Genomic DNA, 26212 nt, shown 5'->3' with positions numbered 1-26212 from the left:
GTTTGGATGGCAGACTCGAGGGACCGAAGATTATCAGTGGTAGAGCAACCCTGGCAGAAGCCTTGACACGGAGCCAGTAAGACACGTGACCCAACTGCCAACACACCATATGTTCCAGCAGCTTACAAAGGGTATTGGTGAGGCCGATGGGCTGAAAGCTATCCACATCAAGCAGATTTTTACCGGGTTTAAGCACCGAAATGGTGGTGCTCTCCCGCCATATAGAAAGACGCCATTGCACCAGATCCAGTTGAAGATGACAAGGAGATGTAGCTTGTAGTCAGATGAGAGATGTATAACTATCTGACCATGGATCGGATCTGGCCCAGGAGCAGTGTCAGGGCAATGTGCAAGGGCACTGAGAAGCTCCAACTGTAAATGGGGAGTTATGGGGTTCACTGTGGTGTGTAGCGAACGAGAGGAGTTTCCTTTCCATCTGCCGTTTGAGGGTGCAAAAAGCTGGGGGGTAGTCCTCTGACACAGAGACTCGAGCTTAGTGCTCAGCAATCGCGTTTGATAGGTAGACAACACGCCATTGATGTTAATGCCAGTGACAGCTGTTGGGCTCTGGTACCCAAAAAGACGTCTGATCCTCGTGCAGACTTGGGAAGGTAACGTATGGCATCCAATAGTCACGACGTATCTCTCCCAACAGTCTTGCTTCCATCTTTTGATAAACTGGCGAACACAGGCATGGAGCCACTTAAACGCTATGAGGTACTCCAAATAAGGGTGCTGCTTATGCCACTGTAGAGCTCGCTGACGCTGCTTTATTGCCTCATGACGTCCGGCGAACACAAGGGACCACGTTTCGCCGGGGGCAACCTGAAGAGAGAGCGATCGCACTTTCCGCCGCATTAACGATTGTTGTAGTCACCTGCTCAACCATCACATCAATGTTACTGCATGGGGGAGAATCAACGGTGACCACAGAGGTGAAAGTTTCCCAGTTTGCTTTGTTTAAAGCCCATCTGGGCAAGCGTCCACTGGACTGACAACGGAGCAGTGACAGGAAGATGGGGACGTGGTCACTATCACGCAGGTCACCACGTGTTCTCCAGTGGATAAATGGGAGAAGTCCTAGGCTGCAAGTGGCTAAATCAATGGCCATGTAACTACCATAAGCCACACTCAAATGTGTGGCAGTCCCAGTATTTGAGAGGCAGAGGTTGAATGGAGACAATAAAGTTTCGAAATTTCTGGCTCGGCCAGTAAGCACGGTGTCACCCCACATTAAAATCTTCATGAAGTAGGAAAGGTTTATGGAGTTAATCACTCAGTGCACCTAATACATTCAGGGGGACTGCACCATCTCGAGGAAGATATACATTGCAGGCAGTTATTTCCTGCATCATCCTTATTCTGATACCTACAGCTTCAAGAGGGGTTTGAAGGGGCACATGTTCACTACAGACCGAGTTTAGGACATAAACGCAAACTCCTCCTTACACTCGATTATAGTCGCTACGGTTCCTGTAATATCAATTATAGCCACAGAGGCCAGGGGTTTGCATTGCCGGCCACCAGGTTTCCTGGAGGGCAATGCACATAGCAGGTGTAAAGCTTAAACGTTGCCGTAGCTCAGCCAGGTAATGGAAAAAACCGCTGCAATTTCACTGGATGATGACATCATGAGACTGGGAAGGCATGGAACATTCAATGAGGCAGTTTATGCCTTGGGTCACCTGCTGCCACCAACTTTTTTCCTGAGCAGACTATATCCATTTTCTCTGAAGGTCTGGAGTGATCTAGGTCCTCAGTAGACACCAGAATCTCCACCCCATCCTCAGAAGCAGAGCTTGTAGGTAGCGGTGGTGTGGGTGCCACCACAATTTCCTTGGTCTTAGGGGGCTTCTTTTTAGACTTTTTCTCTGCTCCTTGGGTTTCACTGGTTGGGAGGGCTTCACTGATTCGGTCTCCAGGACTGAGGAGGATCGTAAAGCCCTACAACCAGCTGCTTTAGGACACTTCAACTACTGGCAGGTGTCATCTTTCCCACTAGCAGAAGTCTGGGAAGACAGTGACCCAAGGAATCCCTTCCTGGCGAGAGGAGCTAAGAAGACTTGACCTTCTCTGGCTGGGAAGTGGGAACTAGTGTCCCCGATGGTTGGGGGGGGGGGCAGTTATTTATTTATTTATTTCATTAACAGTTCAGAGTGACCTTCCACCTTGAAATATAAGGTGGGTCGGATGCTTCTGAATCTAATAGCAAAGACTTCTCATTGTTACAATCTTATTGGTATACAGTTGTTACTGCTTTTTTTAATTATATAAAGAGCATAATATATAAAGATTTCTCTGAGGTTAAAGCTAGTTGGATGCTTAACAATTGTTAAAATGGTTCCATATAATTTGTTACAGCCTAGTTGATGAGAATATAATTTATATAATGCAAATGTCAAAGAAAAATTTTAAAAATAAAATGTAACAATAAGTGTGGTGAAAATAATTTTTAGTATGTAGAGGGAAGTGATATACTGTAGTTGGATGTGTAATACAGTCTAAGTAGCATGTTGGTTAATAATGGCCTATTTCTACCTATTTCAGATGAGGTCTCAGTACAACCTCGAGGTATTCTCATCTGAAATGGTTTGTGCTAGTGTATGTTTACACAGATTACACAGATTAAATGCTGACTGAGCACTTCATACATGGAATACATGAATTTTAGCTTTACGTGAGAAATACACTTATGTTTGTAACTTGTTAGTAGAAACAGAATATTGTTCATTGCTACTTGAATGCATTATTCCATAAATAACTTAATACATTTCTGATACATAAAATTCATTGATATTAGCTTTGGATAGAGAAGAGAATATACTCATGTCTGCACATAATAAGACGAGAAATACATTACTGCTTGCGTGCAGTATACTTTAAACACTACGCAGGATGTCATTGCGGAGGAGACTCAGAATATAAGATCTTCGAGCCTTCTCCTCCCTAGCCACATTACCTTATTACTACAGTCTTATATGGGGTGCCAGTATTTGTTTTATGATTTTTGTGTTGTTTGTGACTGTGTTGTGCATGCAGTGTCATGCATTGTGGGTTTTGGCCCCTTTCTTGTTGATCCCTTCTGAGTCATGTTCACTTAAGTGTTCCTTCCTTGGTTTCGGAATCTATGGTCGTGTTTTTGTCCTCCGTTGTGGTTTGTTGTATTGTTTGTGCTTGTCTATGCCTCCTTCCATATGGGTTTTGGCGCTTGTATTCTTCGTACAGTGTGTTCAACAAAATATCAGCTATGCTATTTATCGTGTTCCAGTCATCGGGATTCGTCTTATTCTGGCGATGTCATTGTTGTTCTGTATAGGTTTCACTTGTGCTAGCTAGCGTATTGCACAGCAGTGTGACATGTTCTGGTGTCCCAATTTCTCCGCATACTTCATCGTTAGTTAGTCCCATATGGTTTAAATATACTGGATACGTCCAATGGCCTGTCAGGAAATGGACCATCCCCCGGATTGGTTGACATGTTTCTGTTGTAGCCTTTCGTGTACATCAAGAAAGAAAGAGTGTACTCTGCGGCCCTTGTCACATGCATCCCACTCTCTCTGCCCTGTTTGAATCCGCCATTGTTTCATTTGTGTTTTGTTCATTATGTTGGTTCCCGTAATTTCGGTTACTTTATCGAGCCTGTCCCTCTTAAGACAGTTAAGTGCTGCTATATAACGTATTGTTATGTCTATAGGGCCGGTTCCCATCACAACGCAAAGTGCCTCTAGCGATGTGGTGTTGAAGGCTCCACTCATTCTCAGTACACTATGTTGACTTTGTCTTGCAATTGTCTTGTTAGCCTGTATGTTCAGTCTATGAGCCCAAGCACTTCCGGCGAAGCATTTGATGGATTCAAATATCGCAATGTGGTGGGTCCTTATCGTCGTAATAGGTAATTTGTACTAAGTTGTGTTTAGTCTTGCTAGATTGTGCATAATTATGGAGGCTTTGTCAATTATCAATTTTATATGATGGTTGAAAGTCTGTTTTTCGTCTAGATGCAGTACAAGATAACGTGTGGCTTGCTTCCTCTCTACACTTGTACTGTCTGATTTTAGAATTGGATTCCTCTGTAGTGTCCCTCTGAGCAGTAAATATACAGTTTTGTTGGGAGCTACTTTTAATTTATTTTCTTTGCACCAACTGTTAATTTTGTGAAGCAGTTGCGTGCCTTTTGTCTCTAGTGTTGCTCTCGAGTTGGCTGACACCACTGCAAGCAGGTCATCTGCATAAGCCACCACACCTCTTACCCCGTCGTCACCATCCAAGGTGTTCATCAAGGGCTCAATTGCGATATCCCAGAATATTGGTCTGCAGATCCATTTGTTATTCTCTTGACAACCTACCGTGTACCAGCCCTCCACTCTGCCTCTGCAGTAGTCAAGGAGGCTATTGTAGAGGGAAGATGGTAGCCCCATTTCCCTTAACCTGGTGAAGAGGGACGGCCACCACAAGTCGTCAAAAACTCCAGCTACGTCGATTAGAATGGTGGACTCGTATTTATCGCTGATGCTATTTGTAACTGTCAGTGCTTCATTGATGGCATCTTCTATTGCTCTACCTTCCCTTAAGCCGAATTGATGGAGTGTTAGGCGAAGGAGGCGCCTGTGCGATTGTAAACTGTCACACAGGAGCCTTTCCTGTTCCTTGGCGAGAGTAGTTAAGACACGGATCGGTCGGTATGTTTTAGTGTCTATTGCCTTTTTGTCTTGTGATTTCCTGATTATTACTACATTAGCAGTTTGCCAGAGGTTTGGAATTCTGCCTGTTAATAGTGCCTCATTGAACATGTTGTGTGATATGTGTTACTGTTTGTTTTCATGTTTCTGAAAGAATTTTGTCTGGCCTGCGCGCTTTTCGGTTTTTAAGCCTGCTGATTGCCGTCGCGAATTCTTCTTGCACGAATGGCATGGTTACACTGTCACTGAGGTATGGTTGCCTCATGCTCTCTCTTAGGTAGGCATTATGTGGGGTCGTCATCTGGGAGGAGCCTGTTCAGAAGATATTCTGTTGTGCTTCTCCATCTTCTGGTCATTATGCCATCAGCTTGTTTTAGTGTTGACAGAACTGTCGGTGTCTTAACTCGCTCTTTTTCTATCTTGAATGGTTGTCCCCGGATGTCTTTCTGTAGCTGGGTTTTTACCAAATTGGTGCAGTAGTCTTGCCTTGTTGTCATTAGTTGTTTTCGCTATTTCTGTTTAGCGTCACGATACACATCAAGTCTTATCTGTATTTTAGGAGCTGTCTTCGCTTGTTGGTAGTACTTTCTTTTGTCCCGTGAATCCTTCCTTAGTCTTGCCAGTTCTGTCAATCACGGTTGTTTCTGTCCCCACCCAGTTTTTGCCCGTGGAACAGCTACTTCTTGTGCTCTTTGTAGGAAATCTGTCTGTACATGTGTTTTGTAATCTATACTGCCTTGAACAGGGTATAGTGACGACGCCTCAACAATATCTCGACCTTTTTGCCAGTCGGCTCTTCCTATGAGTAAATGCTGCTCTTTGTGGTCCATGTTATGTGTATTGATATATCTGTCCTTGGTTATGGCGATTGCCTTGTGGTCGCTGTGTGTGGCTCTATCTAATACCCTCCATGTATTGTCCAGTGGACGAGATATTACGTTCCCTAGAGAAACGTCTATGTTACTTAAACCGCCGGCGCCTCCGCGGTAGGTAAGCAGCTGACCCCCGAGATAGGTGGTGCGGGAGCAACAGGGGGGAATTGGCCCCACCTTCAAGGGGTTAGGTGTAGCCTTCTTACTCTGAGAGCCGACTGGAATTCGCGGAACTGATGGGGCTACGACTGTTCTCATAGCAGCAGCATATGAGGGGTTATAGCCTCATTGTAGGTCAGTCGGTCCAGGGTCTTGTATTCCAAGATTTTCCTCTCTTTCTGTAAAGACTTGCAGTCTGGCCGACAAGGTGAATCATGCTCTCCACAGTTGACATACTCGGGGGCCGGGTACATGAAGTATCGGCATGCCATGGAGGTCCTCAATCTCGACATGTGACGCTGGAAGCACAGCGGGAAGACATATGTCCGAACTTCCAGCACTTAAAGCACCACATCGGGAGGATGGATATATGGTTTGACATCACAATAGTAGACCATTACCTTGACCTCCTCCGGTTAGGTGTCACCCTTGAAGGCCAAGATGAAGGCACCGGTGGCAACCTGATTATCCCTTGGACCCTGATGGATGCGCCACACGAAATGAACACCTCGCCGCTCTAAATTGGTGTGCAGCTCGTTGTCTGACTGCAAAATAAGGTCTGTGTGGAATATAATACCAGGACCATATTTAAACTCTTATGTGGCGTGATAGTAACAGAAACGTTCCCCAACTTGTTACAAGAGAGTAAAGGCCGTGACTGAACAGAGGATGCGATTTTTATCAACACTGAGTCAGAGCACATTTTGGACAAGTCCTCAATCTCCCCAAACATGTCCTCTAAATGCTCTACAAAAATCTGTGGCTTCATTGAAACAAAGGAGTTCCCATCAGGTGTCGCACATACGAGGTACTGGGGTGAAAAGGTTCGCTGCCATCCTTAGCATGCTGTTCCTCCCATGGTATGGCCAGGGAGGGGAATGGCTTAGGGTCATACTTTCTTGCATTGTACTGAGGCTTGGAATGCTTAGAGACTGCTGGTGTCTTGTTCACCAGTAAGAGATGATGCAGTACGCTTCATTCCGCATTATCCGCCCTGATGCCACCCACTCCAACCAGGGGATCTCCCCATGGGCACCACCCAGTCACAGCAAAACCAACCAGTCAGGATGGCCTTTGTCTAGAGTCCTCATGACCCAGGGTGACAGGCATCTACTCCGTGGCATACGTGGGGAGTTAATGGCGAAAGCATCAGCAGAGCGGTCCCTTTGTTGTCAGGGTGCTACAACCAACAGGGTACATGGTGGCCCCACCACAACAGACTGGCTACTGTGCTGGATATCAAGTGCAAAGAACTCCATGGTCATCGTCAGAGCAGAAAGTGACACTGCATGGTGGAAAACGCACCCAGGAAGATGTCCTCGCCCAAGAAATGGAGAATGAGCTGGACTGCAATGCAAAGACGAGACAGTGGGCTAATGATCTCAAGGCACAATGGACATGATGCACCATGTAACGTGCCATTCCCCAATTGGCTCGCTCTTCGGGAAAATTTTGAAAATGGAGGTCAAACCCTATTAGGGACCATCGAATAATGGCCGATATGTGAGAGATCCTGTTAGTCACCTCTTATGACAGGCAGGAATACCTCAGGCCTATTCTAATCTCTGGGCCCACAGGGAGCTTTCCAATTCGCTCAGCACTTTTTAGGGTATAACTACAATGGAATTTGATCTAAGTATGTGTCAAGTGAGGAACTTCAAAAAACTGGATTTTAATTTGCAGAATATTTCATGTTTCTTCCTTAAAAGTAAACTTTTTTTCTAAAGCAGGTTCATTACATGTAGTTAAGAATAACATTCTTTGTATGGGAGTTTCATCAAGACTGATGGAAATACTCATGTAATGTGGGATTTCCTTAAAAGAGAGTTCATTAATTTGGAGTTTTACTGTAAGTACGAACAATATGAATCATCTCAATAAAAAGGTATTTGAAGTCTAAGTTGGTGCAAATGTAACAGCCTCAGTTGTACTAACGAAGGATGAACCTATACTCAAACAAGATTATTCAAAAGGGTGCTAAAAAGGCCACTAAAGCTTACTCAAATGCATAACCATCAATCACAGAAGCATTCCAAACAATTTTGGCAAAACCAAATCAAGAATCTGCAAGGTTGTTGTGTTACAAATATTTGAGTAGTGCTCAGGTTTGTCTGCAACGCTGATACATCACTGAATGAGCATAAAGCTGCATGTCCATGACTTTTACTTAGGTTTTGAGGTTTTTGGTCATAAATTTAAAAGAGTGATCGTCATATGGTGAGATACACGTGGACAATAATACAGCAAACTAATTTAAAACAAAAAACTTCCCTGTCTAAGAGAAATGTGTGGACACAACTAGCAAAACCCTGATCATACTTCCCAATTTTAAACCAGTAAATTTCTCAACTTACATTAACCTTCCTACTATGGAGTATGACTGTGCTCACAAAGACCTCAAGTAATTTACACATGTTATACTGGTAATACTTTAACAAAACTCTAAACAGTTATTCACTGCATCAGTTATTATTCTATTTTCTTAAGTGTTACTTTAAAAAAAACTTGTGTCCTAAAGACCTGGCAGCATGGAAAGCGGTCCAGAACCAAAATCAGGTCACAGCCATGGTCTGCCTACCAGATAATGCTCCCACAAGTCAGCAGAAGCCATCTGCTTCCCTGTTGGCCTCTATCCGAATGCCAACAACCTGGGACATCTGGAAGATTGCACAGCGTGGCCGAGTGACAAGACAACTGCCAGACCTTGGTAATCAGCCTCCATTCCAGGCAACACAGACATGGATCTTCCGCCATCTCCGCACACAGGCCACAGTATTTCAAACCCTACTTCCAATCCGTCATTATTGGCACAGCTGGGTCCCACTATGATATACAACCCACGCCTGTCATTGCCACTCTTATGATATTGCTATGATTGCTGTTTCCAGGCCATAAAGCACCCTGGGGCAACCAGTACCGACTGCCATATCCCAGAATGGATCGTGAGGTGTGGACAGCCCAGCAATGGCCGCAGCCCACTGTCACTTTACAGTCTGCCATTCCCTGTTCATTGCCTATATAGTCCTGCTAGGCTCGTCTGCCTAGCCTCGATTACCATCTGTTTAGCTGCCATCATCTGTTGGAGATACACTGATCTACGTTCATGTGTGATTGTTAACAGAGAGTTTTGACAACAGATGCTTACATCATCAGTACCTCTATTCGACTCTAGCAGAGAACTGCTCGGCCACACCTTCCCATAGCAACAGCAAACTGCACTTGGGGTCAGAACAACTATTGGAGGCTGTAATGGTGTGCTCCAGCATAGGGCAGAAAAGAAAGCTATGCAGTGGTAGTGGCAATCAGCACACGTTTTCAAGTATGTGGTGACTCAGCAACCAGCACCGGTTTTCAAGTGTGCGCTGTCTAAGTTTTTTTTAGGCCTATCAGGTTGTGTTTTTTCCTTTCCTCCCTCTTCTGTACGGATTCATTATATGCTTATGGCAGGTAGTAGTATGCAGAAATCTCCATCAGTGAGAAAGTAATAACCTGGGGGTAATTCAGCATTTGCTGGATGAGGTACATAAAGTCAGAGCTGATAAAGCTTTGCATAAGAAAATAAGTCATTCAAAGGGTGAAAGAAGAGAATGATCATCTTCTAGTGTGTCTCTACCTACCCTTAATGCTGGTATTGTCACCTTGGTGGCCCCATTTTTGGGTACATCTGGGGAAACATTTTTGTCTTTTTTGATAATTTACATACAGCCATGAAGTTAGGGAACTGGATTAGTGAGCATTTAAAATTAGTTGACGATGCTAGTATATATGGGGCGAAGAGAATCTAAAGTACACTATGGCCACGTTTGAAACTGTAACATGTATGCATGCTCCTGAAATCTGTTGAGCTTACTGTGAACCAGCTTTATCAGAGCTGTACCCCTATACTGTATATACGAACATCTACGAAAAGTTTTCTCTCCAATTTCTCTGATATCCATTTCCATATTGGCCCAAAGCAAATTTTTTCTTTGTGTAGGAATGCTCACTAGCTTCAATGACACCCATTACTTCATAAAAGCTGAAAGCTCTTTAAGGAATGCGCCACCATAATTTCACATTGCACAGTTTCAGCATTCCAGTCTGTAAAATGCACACCAACGATATCAGAACCCTTAAGAGTGTTATAGATATTACCACCAAACCAAAAGTTTATGTTCGTCATAACAATGTACATTTCAGAAATTTTCCAATGATGTTTTCAGCAGGTTGCCACGAAATGTTATTTCAAGTAACACTTTTTCATTGCAGTAATGGGAAGCCACCATTTTCTTCAAGTTGCTTTGACAGAAACCACAATTTGTTATTTCATCGCAGTTTGTAGATGCCTTGTGAATCCTAGTGCCCAAATATGCAGATGGAAGGCAAATGGCAACCTTGAAACACAGAGACTTAACAAAACTACTATATCAAGCTTGAAGCTCACAAACTTTACTAAACTACTAAATTTCTTGCCTGAAGTGAACAGACATTTTTATCTAAACCCTAATCCAGAGAATTTGCTAATGAAAATGATAATAATGAAGACCATTACTCTCTCTCTCTCTCTCTCTCTCTCTCTCTCTCTCTCTCTCTCGTTCTCTCTGTCTCTGTGTGTGTGGGGGGGGGGGGGGGGGGGGTGAAATTCTCCCTAGTATAGGCTAGCATAGGCATAAAAGTCTATTGACATCGCATAAAGAATCTGGATGAGACATCACTCCATCTTGGTTTTGCTCCTGAAACAAATGAATTGTCTTTAGGAACACCTGTATGTAGTCACAGAGTCGATTCACAGGAATACAATATCGAAAGGTACAGGAAGGCTGCTCTGGATGAACACAGGAGTTTATCCACCAATTAATACTGTGTATGTAGAATAGTCCTTGACAGAGAATGAAGAAGATCAGACGATGTCTGACAAGACTAAGTTCGTCTTTTGTACAATAAAATTGATGGAAACTGTAAAGTGCTTGTCAGTGCAAATAATTTTGTTTTGCGCGAGGTCCAGCTATCAAGAGGTGCATTGATATCTAAGTGTCAGAGGAAGATGAGTTGCACACACATTTCAATGTAGACTACTTAGCTACGAGTATTATAAAAACTACTGTGCTACATTAAGAAAGGTTATTAGAAAGTCCAGAAGCCTTTGCATCATGTCTGAGATTAATACCTCTGATAACAAAATCAAAACAATTTGCAATATTATTACAAGGGAGACAGGGGAACCAAGACTATGGGACGACGGCATCACCATCAAAGAGAATGGAAACTTGATAAACAAGAAGCTGTAAGTCGAAAACAATTTGAATAACCATTTTTTTAAATGTTGTAGAGAAAATAGGATCTAAATGTTCATTAGAAGAAGCAAGGCAGTTAATGGAAGAGGCCTTACCCACACCATTTGATACAATTGAAATTCCACCCACCTCTCCTTCTGTAATAATGAAGATAATAAACTCTCTCAAGAATAAAAGCTCACATGGAATTGATGACATTTCCAGCAGGATAATAAAAGCTTGTTCCCAAGAAATAAGTTGGATTCTTAGCCACATATATAATAGCTCTCTGAAGCAGGGTATTTTCCCAGATACACTGAAGTGTGCGATTGTTAAACCAATGCATAAAAAAGGGGATACATCTGATGTCAACAACTACCGCCCAATCTATCTTCTGACTGCCTTATCCAAAATTCTTGAAAAAGTAATGTATTGTAGAGTAGCTTCACACCTTTGTATAAATAAAGTTTTAACAAAAAGTCAGTTTGCTTTTCAGAAGGTTTTTTCAACGGAAATGCTATATATACTTTCACTAATGAAATATTGTATGCTCTGAGTAACCGAAAGTCACCCATTGGGATTTTTTGTGATCTATCAAAGGCTTTTGATTGTGTAAATCATGGAATACTTCTAGATAAGCTCAAGTACTACGGTATGAATGGGACTGTGCTCCAATGGTTTAAATTATACCTAACTGCAAGAGAGCAGAAAATTGAAATAAACAGTTCACATAATATGCCAAAAACTGGTGATTTCTCAAACTGGGGCACAATGAAGAATGGGGTGCCGCAGAGTTCGGTCTTTCGTCCTCTGCTGTTCTTAATATATGTTAATGACTTGCCATTCTATATTCACGAAGATGCAAAGCTAGTACTTTTTGCCGATGATACAAGAATAGCTATCACACCCAACAGACAAGAATTAACTGGTGGAATTGTAAACGATGTTTTCCAGAAAATCATTAAATGGTTCTCTGCAAACGGGCTTTCATTAAACTTTGACAAAACACAGTATATACAGTTCCACACAGTATATGGAATGACACCTTTAATAAATATAGATTTCGATCAGAAATCGATAGCTGAGGTAGAATGTTCAAAATTTCTAGGTGTATGCATTGATGAGGGGTTGAACTGGAAAAAACACGCTGAGGATCTGTTGAAACATTTGAGTTCAGCTACTTAAGCAATTAGGGTCATTGCAAATTTTGGCGATATACATCTCACTAAATTAGCTTACCACGCCTATTTTCATTCTCTGCTTTTCTATGACATCATATTCTGGAGTAACTCATCATTGAGTAAAAGAGTGTTCATTACACAAAAGCATGTAATCAGAATAATTGCTGGAGCTCACCCAAGATCATCCGGTAAGAGCTATAGATCTTCACTGTAGCATCACAATTTATATATTCACTTATGAAATTTGTTATTAACAATCCGAACGAATTCAAAAGTAATAGCAGTGTACATGGCTACAACACTAGGAGAAAGGATGATCCTCACTACTCAAGGTTAAATCTAACTTTGGCTCAGAAAGGGGTAAATTATGCTGTCACAAAAGTCTTTGGTCAATTACCTAATAGCATCAAAAGTTTGACAGATAGCCATACAGCATTTAGAAGGAAATTAAAATAATTTAATGGCATCACCTTCTACTCATTAGATGAATTTCTGGATATAGTAAGTGGGTAATTTCCCCAAGACCCACAAAAAAATTGAGTGTCATGTAAGATTTTGTGTAATGTAATATCTTGTATAGACGCCTTTTATTAACCTGAAACGTTCCACATCATTACGAAAAGTCGTATTCATAATCTATGGAACTAGTATTAATCTAATCTAATCTACACACAGTCAGCATGCAGGGTTCAAGAAAGATTTAACGATTGGATGGTGACTGGCCCCAACCACACAACTCACTGAAGCACCATTCACAAACTAATTCTAATCAGAGTTACAAAATTTACCCACGATGGATACATCATTCCAAATGCCGGGACTAGACATCTACATCATCTTCACACGAATGCCTGCATGGAATCACTGTGTGTTAACTATAATTCGTAATTTATTATTTAGCCATGATCACCACACCAAATTACTGGCGGAAACAGTGACACGGGCTATGGTTAACCAATAGTTCTTAAAATATAGAATACCAGAGAGTGTAATAACAGATGAAGGCACTAGCTTCACGTCTGCAGTATTGAAGAAATTTTGCTGACTGATGCAAAACGAGCTACGAATTACTGCACTAAATCTGTAAACGAATAGCAGAACTGAAACAGTCAACAGGACTCCATGAGACCTGATTTTACTATTGTTTACACCACAGTAGAAAAGCAAAGCTATACTTAGAAACTGTGCACTATTTAGTGGAAACACAGTTTTAATAAGCTTTCATAAAAATACGACAAAGTAAATCAATGTCTGTCTTACAGAAGAATAGTTACTCTGTTGAGTAATACTATAAATTATAAGTGAACGACTCTTTTATATTCTTAACTAAGCAATACAAAAATGTAACTGCAGTATAACGAGATACCTTATGGATACTGGGTACGTATAAATGGTGAAAAAATCTAAAATTTTTATGACTTTATTAAATTCTATAGTCTTTCCTGATTACATTGATATACAAACTATAAAAAATGACCTATACAGGGTAAGTCACCTAACATTACCACTGGATATAGTTCATAAACCACATCAAATACTGACGAATCGATTCCACAGACCAAACGTGAGGAGAGGGGCTAGTGTAATTGGTTAATACAAACCATTAAAAAATGCATGGAAGTATGTCTTTAAACACAAACCTACGTTTTTTTAAATGGAACCCCGTTAGTTTTGTTAGCACATCTGAACATATAAACAAATACGTAGTCAGTGCTGTTTGCTGCATTGTAAAATGTTAATTACATCCGGAGATATTGTAACCTATAGTTGACGCTTGAGTACGACTCCTCCGCTGTTCAATCGTGTGTATCGGAGAGCACCGAATTATGTAGGGATCCAAAGGGAACGGTGATGGACCTTAGGTACAGAAGAGACTGGAACAACACATTACGTCCACATGCTAACACCTTTTTATTGGTCTTTTTCATTGACGCACATGTACATTACCATGAGGGGTGAGGTACACGTACACATGTAGTTTTCGTTTACAATTACGGTGTGGAGTAGAGTGTGTCCCGACAAGTCAGGCCAATAGATGTTCAATGTGGTGGCCATCATTTGCTGCACACAGTTGCAATCTCTGACGTAATGAATGTCGTACACGCCGCAGTACGTCTGGTGTAATGTCGCCGCAGGCTGCCACAATACATTGTTTCATATCCTCTTGGGTTGTAGGCACATCACGGTACACATTCTCCTTTAACGTACCCCACAGAAAGAAGCCCAGAGTTGTAAGATCAGGAGAATGGACAGACCAATTTATGCGTCCTCCACGTCCTATGAAACGCCCGTCTAACATCCTGTCAAGGGTCAGCCTAGTATTAATTGCGGAATGTGTAGGTGCACTGTCATGCTCATACCACATACGTCGACGCGTTTCCAGTGGGACACACACTATTCCACTTCGTAATTGAAAACGGAAACCACATGTGTACGTTTCCCTCACCCCTCATGGTAATGTACATGTGCATCAGTGACAAAGACCAAAAAAAGGTGTTAGCATGTGGACGTAATGTGCTGTTCCAGTCTCTTCTGTACTCTCGTGCATTTTTTAATGGTTTGTATTAACCAATTACGCTAGCACCTCTCCTCAAGTTCGGTCTGTGGAATCGATTCGTCAGTATTTCATGTGGTCTACGAAATATATCCAGCGGTAACGTTAGGTGACTCACCCTGTATATACCAAATGTTAAAGTTACAGCCACGTATGCCGTCATGCCCCCTTTATTTCTGTTACAGAAAGCAGTATTATTTTGAAAGTAACTGCAAACTTTCTGTTTCTACCGATTATACATATGATACATTGTATATGTTGCTAACAGTGCAGGTTTCTAGTGTTTGTAAATGATTATCTTTGCAAGTATATACTTTCGTTTCGCTGAAGCAGTTTGTCCACGTGTTACTGAATGTTTGTTGCCCAACTGCTACATATCTTTGTGTAAATACATATCCTTTAGTGTACAATAAATACGAACTATGCCATGCATAAGAAATTCAATAAAAGAAAATCCCGTGATAACCAGTTTACAAATAATGCAAGGCCACACTGTTGAAAGTAACCTACATATCAATTCTTCTGGGAAGAAACTTCCACATGTCATGCCTCTAAGTGACTCAAATTTTTGTGTTAAAATGATGCTGCTTGTAGTGCACTTGTTATTGATGTGGGCATCTATCTTCTTTCATAAAGGGAGTGGCGAATCATACACAATGTGGTGGTGTAGGCTGTCTGGAAATAACCGAACAACAAAATAGCAGGAACGGTTAGCGTCAAAATTAGTTATTCTATGTAGATCCTCCAATAAATCTACCTCGAAAATTACTTCGAACGTTGTGCATAATTCGTATGATGTGAATTTGAAGAAAGTGTATGCATTGTGTGCAAAAGGAAAAGGAAAAAAGGTTGCTCAGACGTTTTGTCATTTGATGGACCTTCCTCCTCCTCCCAGTACATTCAGCAAGTATATAAAAATACTTTTAGGTGGCTTAACAGTTGTGTATAAAGCATATAGGAAATATGCAGTAGAAGGAACTGTAAGTATTAGTGCAACCAGGGATATTGCTGTTGCACTTGATGGGAACATGGCAATGCCGAGTACATCGTTCCTTGAATGTTGTTGTAAGTGCTACTTCACTGGAGAATTGTTGATATTGAATGCTTATCTAAGTAGTGCCACACCTGCCATGGTTACACTGAAGGACATAATGAACGTCAGTGTTCTAAGAATTATGATGGTTACAGTGGAGGTATGAAGTGTAATGGAGCTATAGAAATATTTCAGAGGTCGGTGCTCGTTTATAGTGTTAGATATACCAAATACCTTGGCGATGGGGACTCTAAAGCTTTCAATAAAAGTAATGAGTTCAATGTTTATGGTGATACATTGGTAACAAAAAATGTGCAAAAGACAATGGTTGCTAGTTTGAGGAAGATACGAAGAGAAATAAAAGGAAAGTTGCTATCTGATGGAGAATCTCTGTCTGGCCGAGGCAGGTTCACAGAAACTGTAATAGACCTCCTTCAGAGACATTATGGACTGACAATTAGATGAATTGCACCTCTGAATGATGTTACAAGAATGAGAAAAGCTGTATGGGCCACCTACTTTCATAAGTTGTCCACAGATTACCACCCAATTCACAGACTTTCCGCTAAAGGAGCAGATTCTTGGTACGGTTACCAAAAAGCAAAGCAAAGTGGTCAAATATACCATCATGAGCATTCTCTTCGTGAGCCTGTTATGAATGAAATAAAACCAATTTTTAGAGACCCGAGTGGCCCTGTTTCGCTCAGTAAATGTCTTCATGGGGGCACTCAGAATACAAATGGTAGTTTCAACCATTGCATATGGGAACGATTACGCAAGAATGTTTTTGTAGGACTAAATACATTAAAAGTTGTTGTACTAGAAGCAGTGATAGGTTTCAATGATCGAGTGATAGGAGGGCTGGAAGTCCTGAGAAATTTAGGCAAAAGGAACAAAATCATGTCATAAAACCTGTAATAAATGGACTACCAGATCATGACACGCAGCTCCTTGTTTTAGATGTAAATTCTAAGCAGATTATCAAGACTGCTATATGTGAGTACAGGAGAGTAGTCAATCAACCAAAAATTGAGTGTTTTAGAAAGCTACTCAAAGATATGAACTGGAAAGATGTTTATAGTGCTCATGACATGAATGGAAAATATAACACATTCATGAACAATGTCAGTACCATGTTTGAAAACTGTTTTCCTCTAAAAGTTACTCAAATTAAACAGAAGTCTATAATAAAACCATGGGTTACACAAGGAATAAATATTTTTTCTGTAAGACAAAAAGGAAAATGTATCTGTCGACCACGAATAGCTCCAATGCTGATGATTTAGCTAAATACAAGGAATACTGTAAAATATTTTTTTAAAAAAGTAATTCAGACATCTAAACAAATGCACTACGAGAAGAAAATAGCAATATTAGAGAACAAAATAAAAACACTATGGGATATAGTGAAAGAGGAGACTAGTAGAACCAGAAAGGAACAGGAGCAAATGACATTAAGGGTAGATGACACATTAGTAACTAATAGGCATAGTGTGTAAATCTATTCATCAAGTGCTTTAAATCCGTTACTGAGAGAATGGGATTCTCAGGATCAGTAAATAATGCCCTTGAATATCTGAAACTAGCCTTTACAAATTGCTTCAGGTACATGAATATGTCACTCACTTCACCAAAAGAAATAACTTCCATAATAAAATCTTTAGAAATAAAGTATTCTAGTGGTTACGATGAAATATCAACAAAGTTAATTAAGGCATGTTCTTGTGAGCTTAGTACAATTTTAAGTTACTTGTGTAACCAGTCAATTATAACTGGGACATTTCCTGACTGGCTAAAATATGCAAATGTTAAGCCTCTATTCAAGAAAGGGGATAAAGGGATACCATCAAACTAAAGACCGATTTCACTTTCGCCAGCATTCTCAAAAATATTAGAAAAAGTAATGTACATGCAGCTTCTCAACCATCTGACCACAAATAACATATTATCAAGAACACAGTTTGGATTTCTGAAGGGTTCTGATATCGAGAAGGTTATTCACACCTACAGTGAAAATGAACTTAATTCATTAAATAACAAATTACAAGCAGCAGGTATTTTCTGTGATTTGTCAAAGGCATTTGATTGTATGAACCACAACATATTTTTAAATAAATTATAATTCTATGGTGTCACGGGCAGTGCTGCAAAAGGGTTCAAGTCATACCTCACTAACAGGAAACAAAGTGCAAGGGACTAGCGATTTAAGTCTTCAGTCATCATCAGAATGGGAAGAAATTACATGTGGTGTCCCCACAAGCATCCATCTTAGGGCCATTGCTTTTTCTTGTGTACATTAATGATCTCTCCTCAGTTACACTGCCAGAAGCAGAGTTCGTTTTGTTTGCAGATGACCAAGTATTGCAATAAATAGTACGTCGAGTGTAGTTGTAGAAAGAGCAGCTAATGATATTTTCATAGATATTAATAAATGGTTAAAACCAACTTCCTGACATTAAACTTAGAAAAGACTCACTATATGCAATTAAGAATCTGTAAGAGGTTTCCACCCAGCATATGCATGAAGTATGAGAAAGAGCAGATGGAAGAGGTTGACAGTCTTAAATTCCTGGGATTACAACTTGATAATAAATTCAGTTTTGAGGAGCACACCACACAACTGCAGAAACGCATTAACAAATCTGTATTTGCAATTGGAATGTTAGCAGACATAGGCGACATAAAAGTGAAAAAGCTGGCATACTTTCCCTGCTTTCATTCCATAATGTCATATGGTATAATATTTTGAGGTAACTCTTCAAGTCAAACAAAAGTTTTCAGAGTCCAAACGTGTGTAATATGTATTATTTGTGGAGTAAATTCACACACGTCCTGTAGAACCTATTCAAAGAACTGGGTATACTAGCTACTGCCTCTCAGTATATTTACTCCTCAATGAAATTTGTCCTAAATAATATATCTCTTTTTCCAAAAAACAGTTCAGTTCATACATGCAATACCAGGAACAAAAATGATCTGCACAAGGACTTAGAAGCACTTTAGTTCAAAAAGTGGTCCACTACTCAGGAACACTCATCTTCAACAATTTGCCAGCAAACATAAAAAAAATAGTTACAAATAAAGATCAGTTTAAAAGGAGCCTGAAAGACTTACTAGTGGCCAACTCCTTCTACTCCATTGACGAATTTTTTAATAGAAACAAATGATGTATTGTATACATTCATACCATTACTATTGTTATTTCAGCTTTAAAAAATTGACATGTTCCACATCCACGAGGATCTCCTGAGCACGGATCTATGGAATGAAAAACTAATCTAATCTAATAAAATGAGGCTCTAACATGGAGAATCAACTGCTTGCATGTAACAGACAACAGGTGCATGAAGCTGAAAGATTCGCTCTTCAAGTTACCAAAGAGACAAGAAGTGCTAAAAGGAATGCCAAGAGGAAGCTTGATGAAGAAGAAATGCTACAGGATGAAGACTATGCTTCAGGAATGTTCTGTGGCACAGTTTAATTAGACTCTTATCTTCGTTCGCAATTTCCCACAAGTTGTATTTTTCAGAATTCAGGTACAAATCTTTCCTAAACTTTATAAAGCATCGTTCTGATTGTTTTCTGTAACTTGCAACAGTACATACCTATGTAGTAGACCTAAGGTTCATTACAGAATCAACTAAATTATAGAAAAAATAACATTTTTATTAGGAAAAAATTTATAAAATTATAAAGTAGGAAGTGCTTTTTTTATCATTGTCATATACATAATAGGTGTAATTAAGGTAAGAGTACCTATAGTCGACAGCTTAAGAAAATTTTTTCCCACTTTTTTATATTATGGCCATGCTATTAAATAATTACAGGTTCTACAATTATTTTCTGGAACTTCAGAGTCTCAGCTTTCACCTACAATATCATGTCTTATAAAAATGAAATTCTATGTTTTTCTAAAAAAAAAGTGAAATGTGAACCCTTGAACTGCACCTAAAATAGACAAACTAAAATGGTCGTGCTCCTAAAGTTAACAATTTTGGCACCTATAGTTGACATAATTTTCATATCCTCAAAGTTAGACAAGGATGGAAAGAAAATTGCAATGCTAGTCACACCATTTCTTTATTATTTAAGTTTAACTGCAAACATTTACAGTAGGTGTAAATATCCTGAAGTACATGTCCATATAGTACTTAAAAATTAACATTCCCTGCCAAATTATTGATTATCTTTAAACGGATGAGTAAAAGCAACTGAAAATTCAGGAAGGAGTTCACTGCTGAAAATTAATGTTTACAAAAGAATGCCAGAAACCAATGTATGACTTACTTTCTTTTACATTAACCGACTTTTTTTAAAACATAATTGATACTTCCCCCCTGTCATGGACAGTTCAGGCATCTCTACAACATCAGTTATTTGATGGTGTGAGTTAAGGGAAATATCAGTTTCATTTGCTAAAAACTCGGTCTTAGTTACATCAATACTTTTCAGTCCCATACCATTTATCAGATATTTTGACACCTACTGAACAAAGTGAAGCTAACTGATGATTGACGTATTTCGTTTTCCTCTCCCAAATTTGGAATAATAAAATCCCCTTCTTTCACATTCTTTTCGCGGAACTTCGCTCTCATCTGAATCGGACACCACCACTTTCTTTTTCCCTTTGTTGGCTAGTCTTTCTTCCCCCTTCTTTTGTTGAATTATTTCCTTGTCCTCTCTAGCCTTCTTTCTTTCTTGTTTCTCCATTTCTAGTTTGTTCCTCCTTTTCAGGAAGTAATCTATCATTTTAGGAGATGTGAGAACAGCTGGAATTTTCTCTCTCTTTCTCTTTACTCTAGTTGAAGCAGTATGAATAGGCTCTTTTAAACGGTGATGGTACAAATCCTGCACTACTGGATGGTTTCGGCTCATTTGTTGTCATTATGGCTTTTTTTGGAGTGATGAGTTCTAGAAGTGTCACTGACTGAAATGTATTTCGCATTCTTGAAGTTGAGAAAGTTGTTCTGGTGATGAAACCCTAGGCAAGCTCAGCAAGGCATTCTGTGGTGCAGATGATGGTGCTGGTGAGGTTGCTTGCTGAGACAGATCATGTATAGCTTGTTGACTTACTTTCTTCCAAAGATTGTAGAGGGACAAATCTTCTGCCCAATCTGCGCAGTCTCCCTTATTTTCCTCAAAAGTTCGTAGTCTCTCTGGTCCAATTTGATCCTTGAGCCAAGCTACGTGCTTTTCCAACTGGGACTCTGGGATTGCTGTTGTTGTTGCCACTTGTGGCTGAGTTACATCTAATTCTGGAACTACAACAGCTTCTGCATTCCAGGGAAATTATCCACATTTACAGAACCCATTATGAAGGATCTCGCGTGTTGTACCATCTAGAGCTGAACTGAGCATGTGTTTAAAGTTTTGTTTATGTAAGTGGCCATTGTTCCATGCACCATTCTTGAATTTTTTGCTTCCAAGACATTTTTAGAGTACAGAACACAGCAACATCCATAGGTTGCAAAATGTGTGTGGCATATAGGGCCACTATTTCAGTGCCCTTCTCTGCACAAAACTGACTCAGGGGACTGACATGTGTGATGTATGACCATCCAGAAACAAAACAATTGGGAACTGAAATCTTTTCTTTACCAACCATGGGTAGAAAATGTAGGCAATATACTCATCGAAGTTTTCGTGGTTCAGCCACCCACTCTCTGTACGCACAATGGCCCATTCCTTTGGTACAGCTGTGGCTACAGTTGCTGGTATTGTGGTGTACCTGAAAGAAAATGTTCAAAAAGTAAACTAGGCTTGCTAGAGAATACAGATACAAAAATTAATAAACAGGCAAAACTATTTACCTAAATACAATCATTGGTGGAACAAGTTCCCCAACAGCATTTCCCAAATGAGTGTTGTCATGTTGTCCTTTTATCATTTCTAGCTCCTTAATACACTATCTTCGATCCTCGTTCAGCCAGAACCTTCCACCCTTTGGATTGAGGGAGAAGGACGTTTCGCCACCATTAAAAGTTCTACTTGGATCCTCACACACTGCAATTAGCCACCTTGCCTCAAAGTAACTATGAACCTCCTTAAACCAAAGTTTAATATTATTTTGAGTGACATTTCTTTGGTTTGTAGTTAAATTTTGGCAAATTATTGAGCTTAAATTGTAATGTCTTTGTATAAAGTCATTGTACCTATTCTTACTAGGAAAATACTCTTTTACTTTAAGCTTTAATTCGTCAGCCAACTTTCTAGCAGAATACAATAATGTCTGTTTCGAAACAAGGAACCCTCTTTTCCCCATGATTGTTACCCATTCAGCTAGCAAATTTCCATGATCTGCTGAAAATGCTGTAGAAATTCCCATTTTCATTTGTAATGGGACCTGCCACTTATGTTTCACCATCAAAGTTACCCTTGGAATCCCTAATTGTTTTGAAGCAGATGAATAGCTCATACCATGGTTCACTGCATGGCCTTAATCAAAGTCTCTTGTGAGTATTGTTGATACTCCTTTGTACCCATGTTTCTGGAAAACACAGTTAAAAACAATTATTTAGAATACTGATACTAGAAAATATAAGATTTAAAATTATCAGATAGCACTCCCAAATTCGACACTTGAATACCTAAAGCTGACACCTATGTCAGTTATGGACTCTTAAGTGACATAGCTTAATAAAACTAATATCATTATGAATAGCATTAAAGTTACTTTCAGATACAGTCTAAAACTCAAATTGTAATAGGAAACCTAAAGTTGACACCCCTCTCATATTTAAGATTATGCTAAATTAAAGGAACCAATAGTTGACATACATGTGAATGCTTAAAGTACTAATTTTATCCCACACCCAACAAAACAAATGGAATAATAAAGTCTTTTTAGTTACCCAAAAGAATTAAAATTAATCTAACACATACAGAAATAAGTTGAGACACACTGAATGAAACTTACCTGCTTGCGATTTCCTTAAGGTTTGCTTCTTGCTTCTGTCTGCAGTGCAAGTCATAACAAATGTGGCTTTTCCCTTCCAAAACCACAATGCTTTCTCTACGACTTTGTAGATACCACAATTAAACAATGTATAACAACAATGTATGTTAAAAGCACAGCCTTCTATATTGCTTCATTTCCTTATTTCAAACATTTCAAAATTGTTTGTCGACTTTAGGTGATCTGTCAATCATAGGTGCTCTTACCTTAAATATGTCTAGTACCTCAGTCACCATGTCACATATCTGGTAAAAATTTGGTCTCCTTCAAATGTATAACATTGGATTAAATGGTACCTCAATTTGAGGAAGCAATTTGGAAGAAAATGCTTTAATTTCTTTGTAATAATTTTTAATAACGCTAAGCAGTTTCAGAAATATTAAAAATACTTCTGAATTGTATAGAAAGTGTGCTGCATTACCTGATACCAATAAAAAACTGTAAAGCATATACATTACAAACAGTGGCTGCAAGAAATAGGTGTTGATTTTTACATTTATACCTGTATACCCTGCATCCTTAAGACTGTTATTTGTGTTTCAACTAGAAACACTTCGAAGACACCCATTATATCAAACATAATTAACTGTATTAATAACATAATTAACAGTGCGGATAGGACTTAAGTAAAAATCAATTTTAAGAACCAATGTAAACTGTTTTGCAATCACACACTGTAACATTGTACTACATCTTACCAATTATTTACGAATGGATAAATAAAATGAAAAACATGCTACAAACCAGAATAGCAATTTCTTTTTTCTCTCGGTACTTGGGGCCGAGTAAGCACTCCCAGTGGCTCACAGTTTCTACTAAGAACGGACATCAGAAAAATCTTATCGCTACATTCCCTTTCTTAAGGTTAAAGAAGAATCATTCACAACCTTCAAACGTAGAAGCTATGTTTACAGCGAAATGGTCGGGAAGTAGGGCAAAACTTGCTTTCTAAAATCAAAACACTAGTTTTCGTGACCACTTGGTAGGAGTACCGGCACGTATCCCTACACCGTAAAGTGTTGAGATAACAGACATTTGTAACCATATTTGCCCGCGCTGAGGGCATTACAGGGCAGTAAAACAGAATAAAATATCACTCTTACTCACTTACTGCTGGATTCATCAGAATGTTTTTGCTTGTGAAAGATTCTCCTCGCCGAATATGAATATCCTATGCACTTCAGCTGCGTCAAAAGGTCCTCAGTTTCTTCTTGGGTACCACAGTAGCCCTCATTATCGGTGCTGAAATCTCTCAGCTTTCTCCTCATTATGATCGTGAATGTTGCGGATATATTCACAGAAAAGATGGCAGAAATAACCCAAATAAAAAGCACGCCAAAGAACGGATTGATGTTTGGTGGCACTCTTACGAGAGGTCTCGAACGACCACAAAAGTCGATATACGACTTCTCTCGACATGATCTTGGCATAGTCTCTTCGAGTTTATTGTGTTTGACTTTGTTTGTAAACTATTCTGCTATCTGGTGTAGTTTATGTTACGGGTTGTTATGAAAGAATGTATGTCAGATTTCTAGGTTAAAAAGAAAAATAGCATTCGTTGCTTGTTCTCTGTGTAAGTTAATTTTAACTTTTTGTGGCTATCGATTTTGTTTTTATGCTATGTTTTTTCTCGTACAACATTATTTCAGTAAAACTGTACTTCTGTTATTACAGAAAATGGCACAACCCCTTAGCACAGCAATGGAAAGCCTTACGGCTGCGATGAATAGCAGCATTGTTCCTAGTCAAGAGTATCTGTTACAAGGTAGCGTGCTAGATTCCGCTGTAGAAGTGTTGCTACACCGTCTCAGAGGACTTTGTGACAACGTCGACTCTGGCCCAGAACAGTTCCATGATCATGAGATGTGCTTCAGTATTCGTAAGTGAGCGTAAATTACTATTCAGTTTCGTCGCGAGTTTGAAACTCGGGAAACATTTTGAAATAGGCTTCGATAAGATTTTCATTACAGGAAACTTTGCAGCTTCGAGAAACATATTGCAAAGTAAATATGCGTACGCACTTAACGCTTCGCATTTGGGAGAATGGAGAGAACATGTGGTAATAGTTTAGTGACTGTTTAACGAAACCACACATTTGTTGACGCGTCTGGAAAAAATAATTATATTTACCAACAGTCTTGTCACAGAAGTTCTACGTGGCTTCTACAGCAACACGTAACTTCCATGCTCACTACTGTGTGTATAAGTATTGTTTGCCAAGCTTCTGAAATAATTATTTGTACGCGATAAGATCATTTGAAATTCATTCGTAGCAGGTATATTCATTTTACTCCATGTTGCAATACATGTTTCATTACACAGGGTGCTCAGAAATTCCCGTTACAAACGTCTAGGACATATAGAGGATAATGAGTACAGAACATTTTAAATAGGAACCCATGACCGGAGTCATATTGTTTCCATTTTACGACAGTTTCAATTCAGATGTGTACCTGACCTGGTATGCAACAGGGTAGACACAGTTATGTGTACTACTTAGTACCCTGTCCTGGTATGCAACAGGGTAGACATGACGACGTGTACTGTGTCAAACAATCCCCAGATGCTACTTATTGTCTGCTTTACTGTGAGACCGAGTCAATACCTGTGCATCACCAATAGGGGAAACATGGTGCAGTACACAATTGCTGAATACTCAGCCGTGCTCTTTGTGTATGGCGAAGCTGCGTAATGGAAGAGCTGCTAGTCGTCTGTATCATGAACGTTTTCCACACTGTCACACTCCATCGCACAAACTGTTTGCCCAAGTTACACAATGGCTACGAGAAATGGTTACCTTCACCGTGAGGAGGCAGGATTGTGGTGCTCCACGGTGACGCGTCGCACTCCCGAAGTTGACACTGGCACATTACCTTGCTCCTGCAAGTCATTATTATGCTTCTATATCAGATTATGTGATATCACCCCTTACAGCCCATGTTGGTAGGGCAAAGATATGTTCTTATTGTCCAGTGACAGATGGTGTGATTGTTTTTGAGAGAGGACAACCCCATTTTGAACGTGTGTGTGTGTCATATTTTTCAATTTTTAGATCTCTGTCTGAGTTTCAGAGTACACATCAAAATGTGTTTAGTAAGTGGATGACTGTGGTAATCACCGAACAATATGATCGATGACATTTTTTATTTGCTGCTTTGAATTTACGATATCCACACTAGTCTTTCCTATACAAGCTTCATTATCTGAACATAAGCACTGCAGACTGCATCAGTTTGAGCCTGCTTACTTTAGTCAAGCCTTGGTCTCCCTCATTTTTTTAACAACCACACTTAACTCCATTACCAAATTGACAATTCCTTGCTTCCTCATGATGTGTCAAACCAACTAGTACTTGCTTTTAGTCACATTATGCCATAAATTACTTTTCTCCTCAATTTTATTCAGTACCACTTTAATAATTCTACCTGTCCAGCTTCAGCATTTTTCAGTCACACAATATAGAGATATTCTAAGACTTACCAAGCGGGAAAGCGCCGGCAGACAGGCACAATGAACAAAACACACAA

The 26212-nt window shown here is 39.7% G+C and overlaps 1 protein-coding gene across 1 annotated transcript in view; it reads left to right on the top strand.

Annotated features, from left to right (window-relative positions):
- Nucleotides 1–24118: 24118 nt before the first annotated feature.
- Nucleotides 24119–26212, top strand: part of LOC126271963 (mediator of RNA polymerase II transcription subunit 18) — a 57761-nt gene continuing 55667 nt past the window's right edge. Inside the window, exons 1-2 of the mRNA XM_049974420.1 lie at nucleotides 24119–24258; nucleotides 24360–24564. Of these exons, the coding sequence (XP_049830377.1) occupies nucleotides 24363–24564 (202 nt within the window). The 5' untranslated portion in view covers nucleotides 24119–24258; nucleotides 24360–24362. The remainder of the gene's footprint in view (nucleotides 24259–24359; nucleotides 24565–26212) is intronic.

Source organism: Schistocerca gregaria, chromosome 5 (assembly GCF_023897955.1).
Source record: "Schistocerca gregaria isolate iqSchGreg1 chromosome 5, iqSchGreg1.2, whole genome shotgun sequence".
In the NCBI taxonomy this organism is placed as follows: domain Eukaryota; kingdom Metazoa; phylum Arthropoda; class Insecta; order Orthoptera; family Acrididae; genus Schistocerca; species Schistocerca gregaria.
Note: the sequence above shows the minus strand (reverse complement) of the source record. Positions and strands in the feature narration are given on the sequence as shown.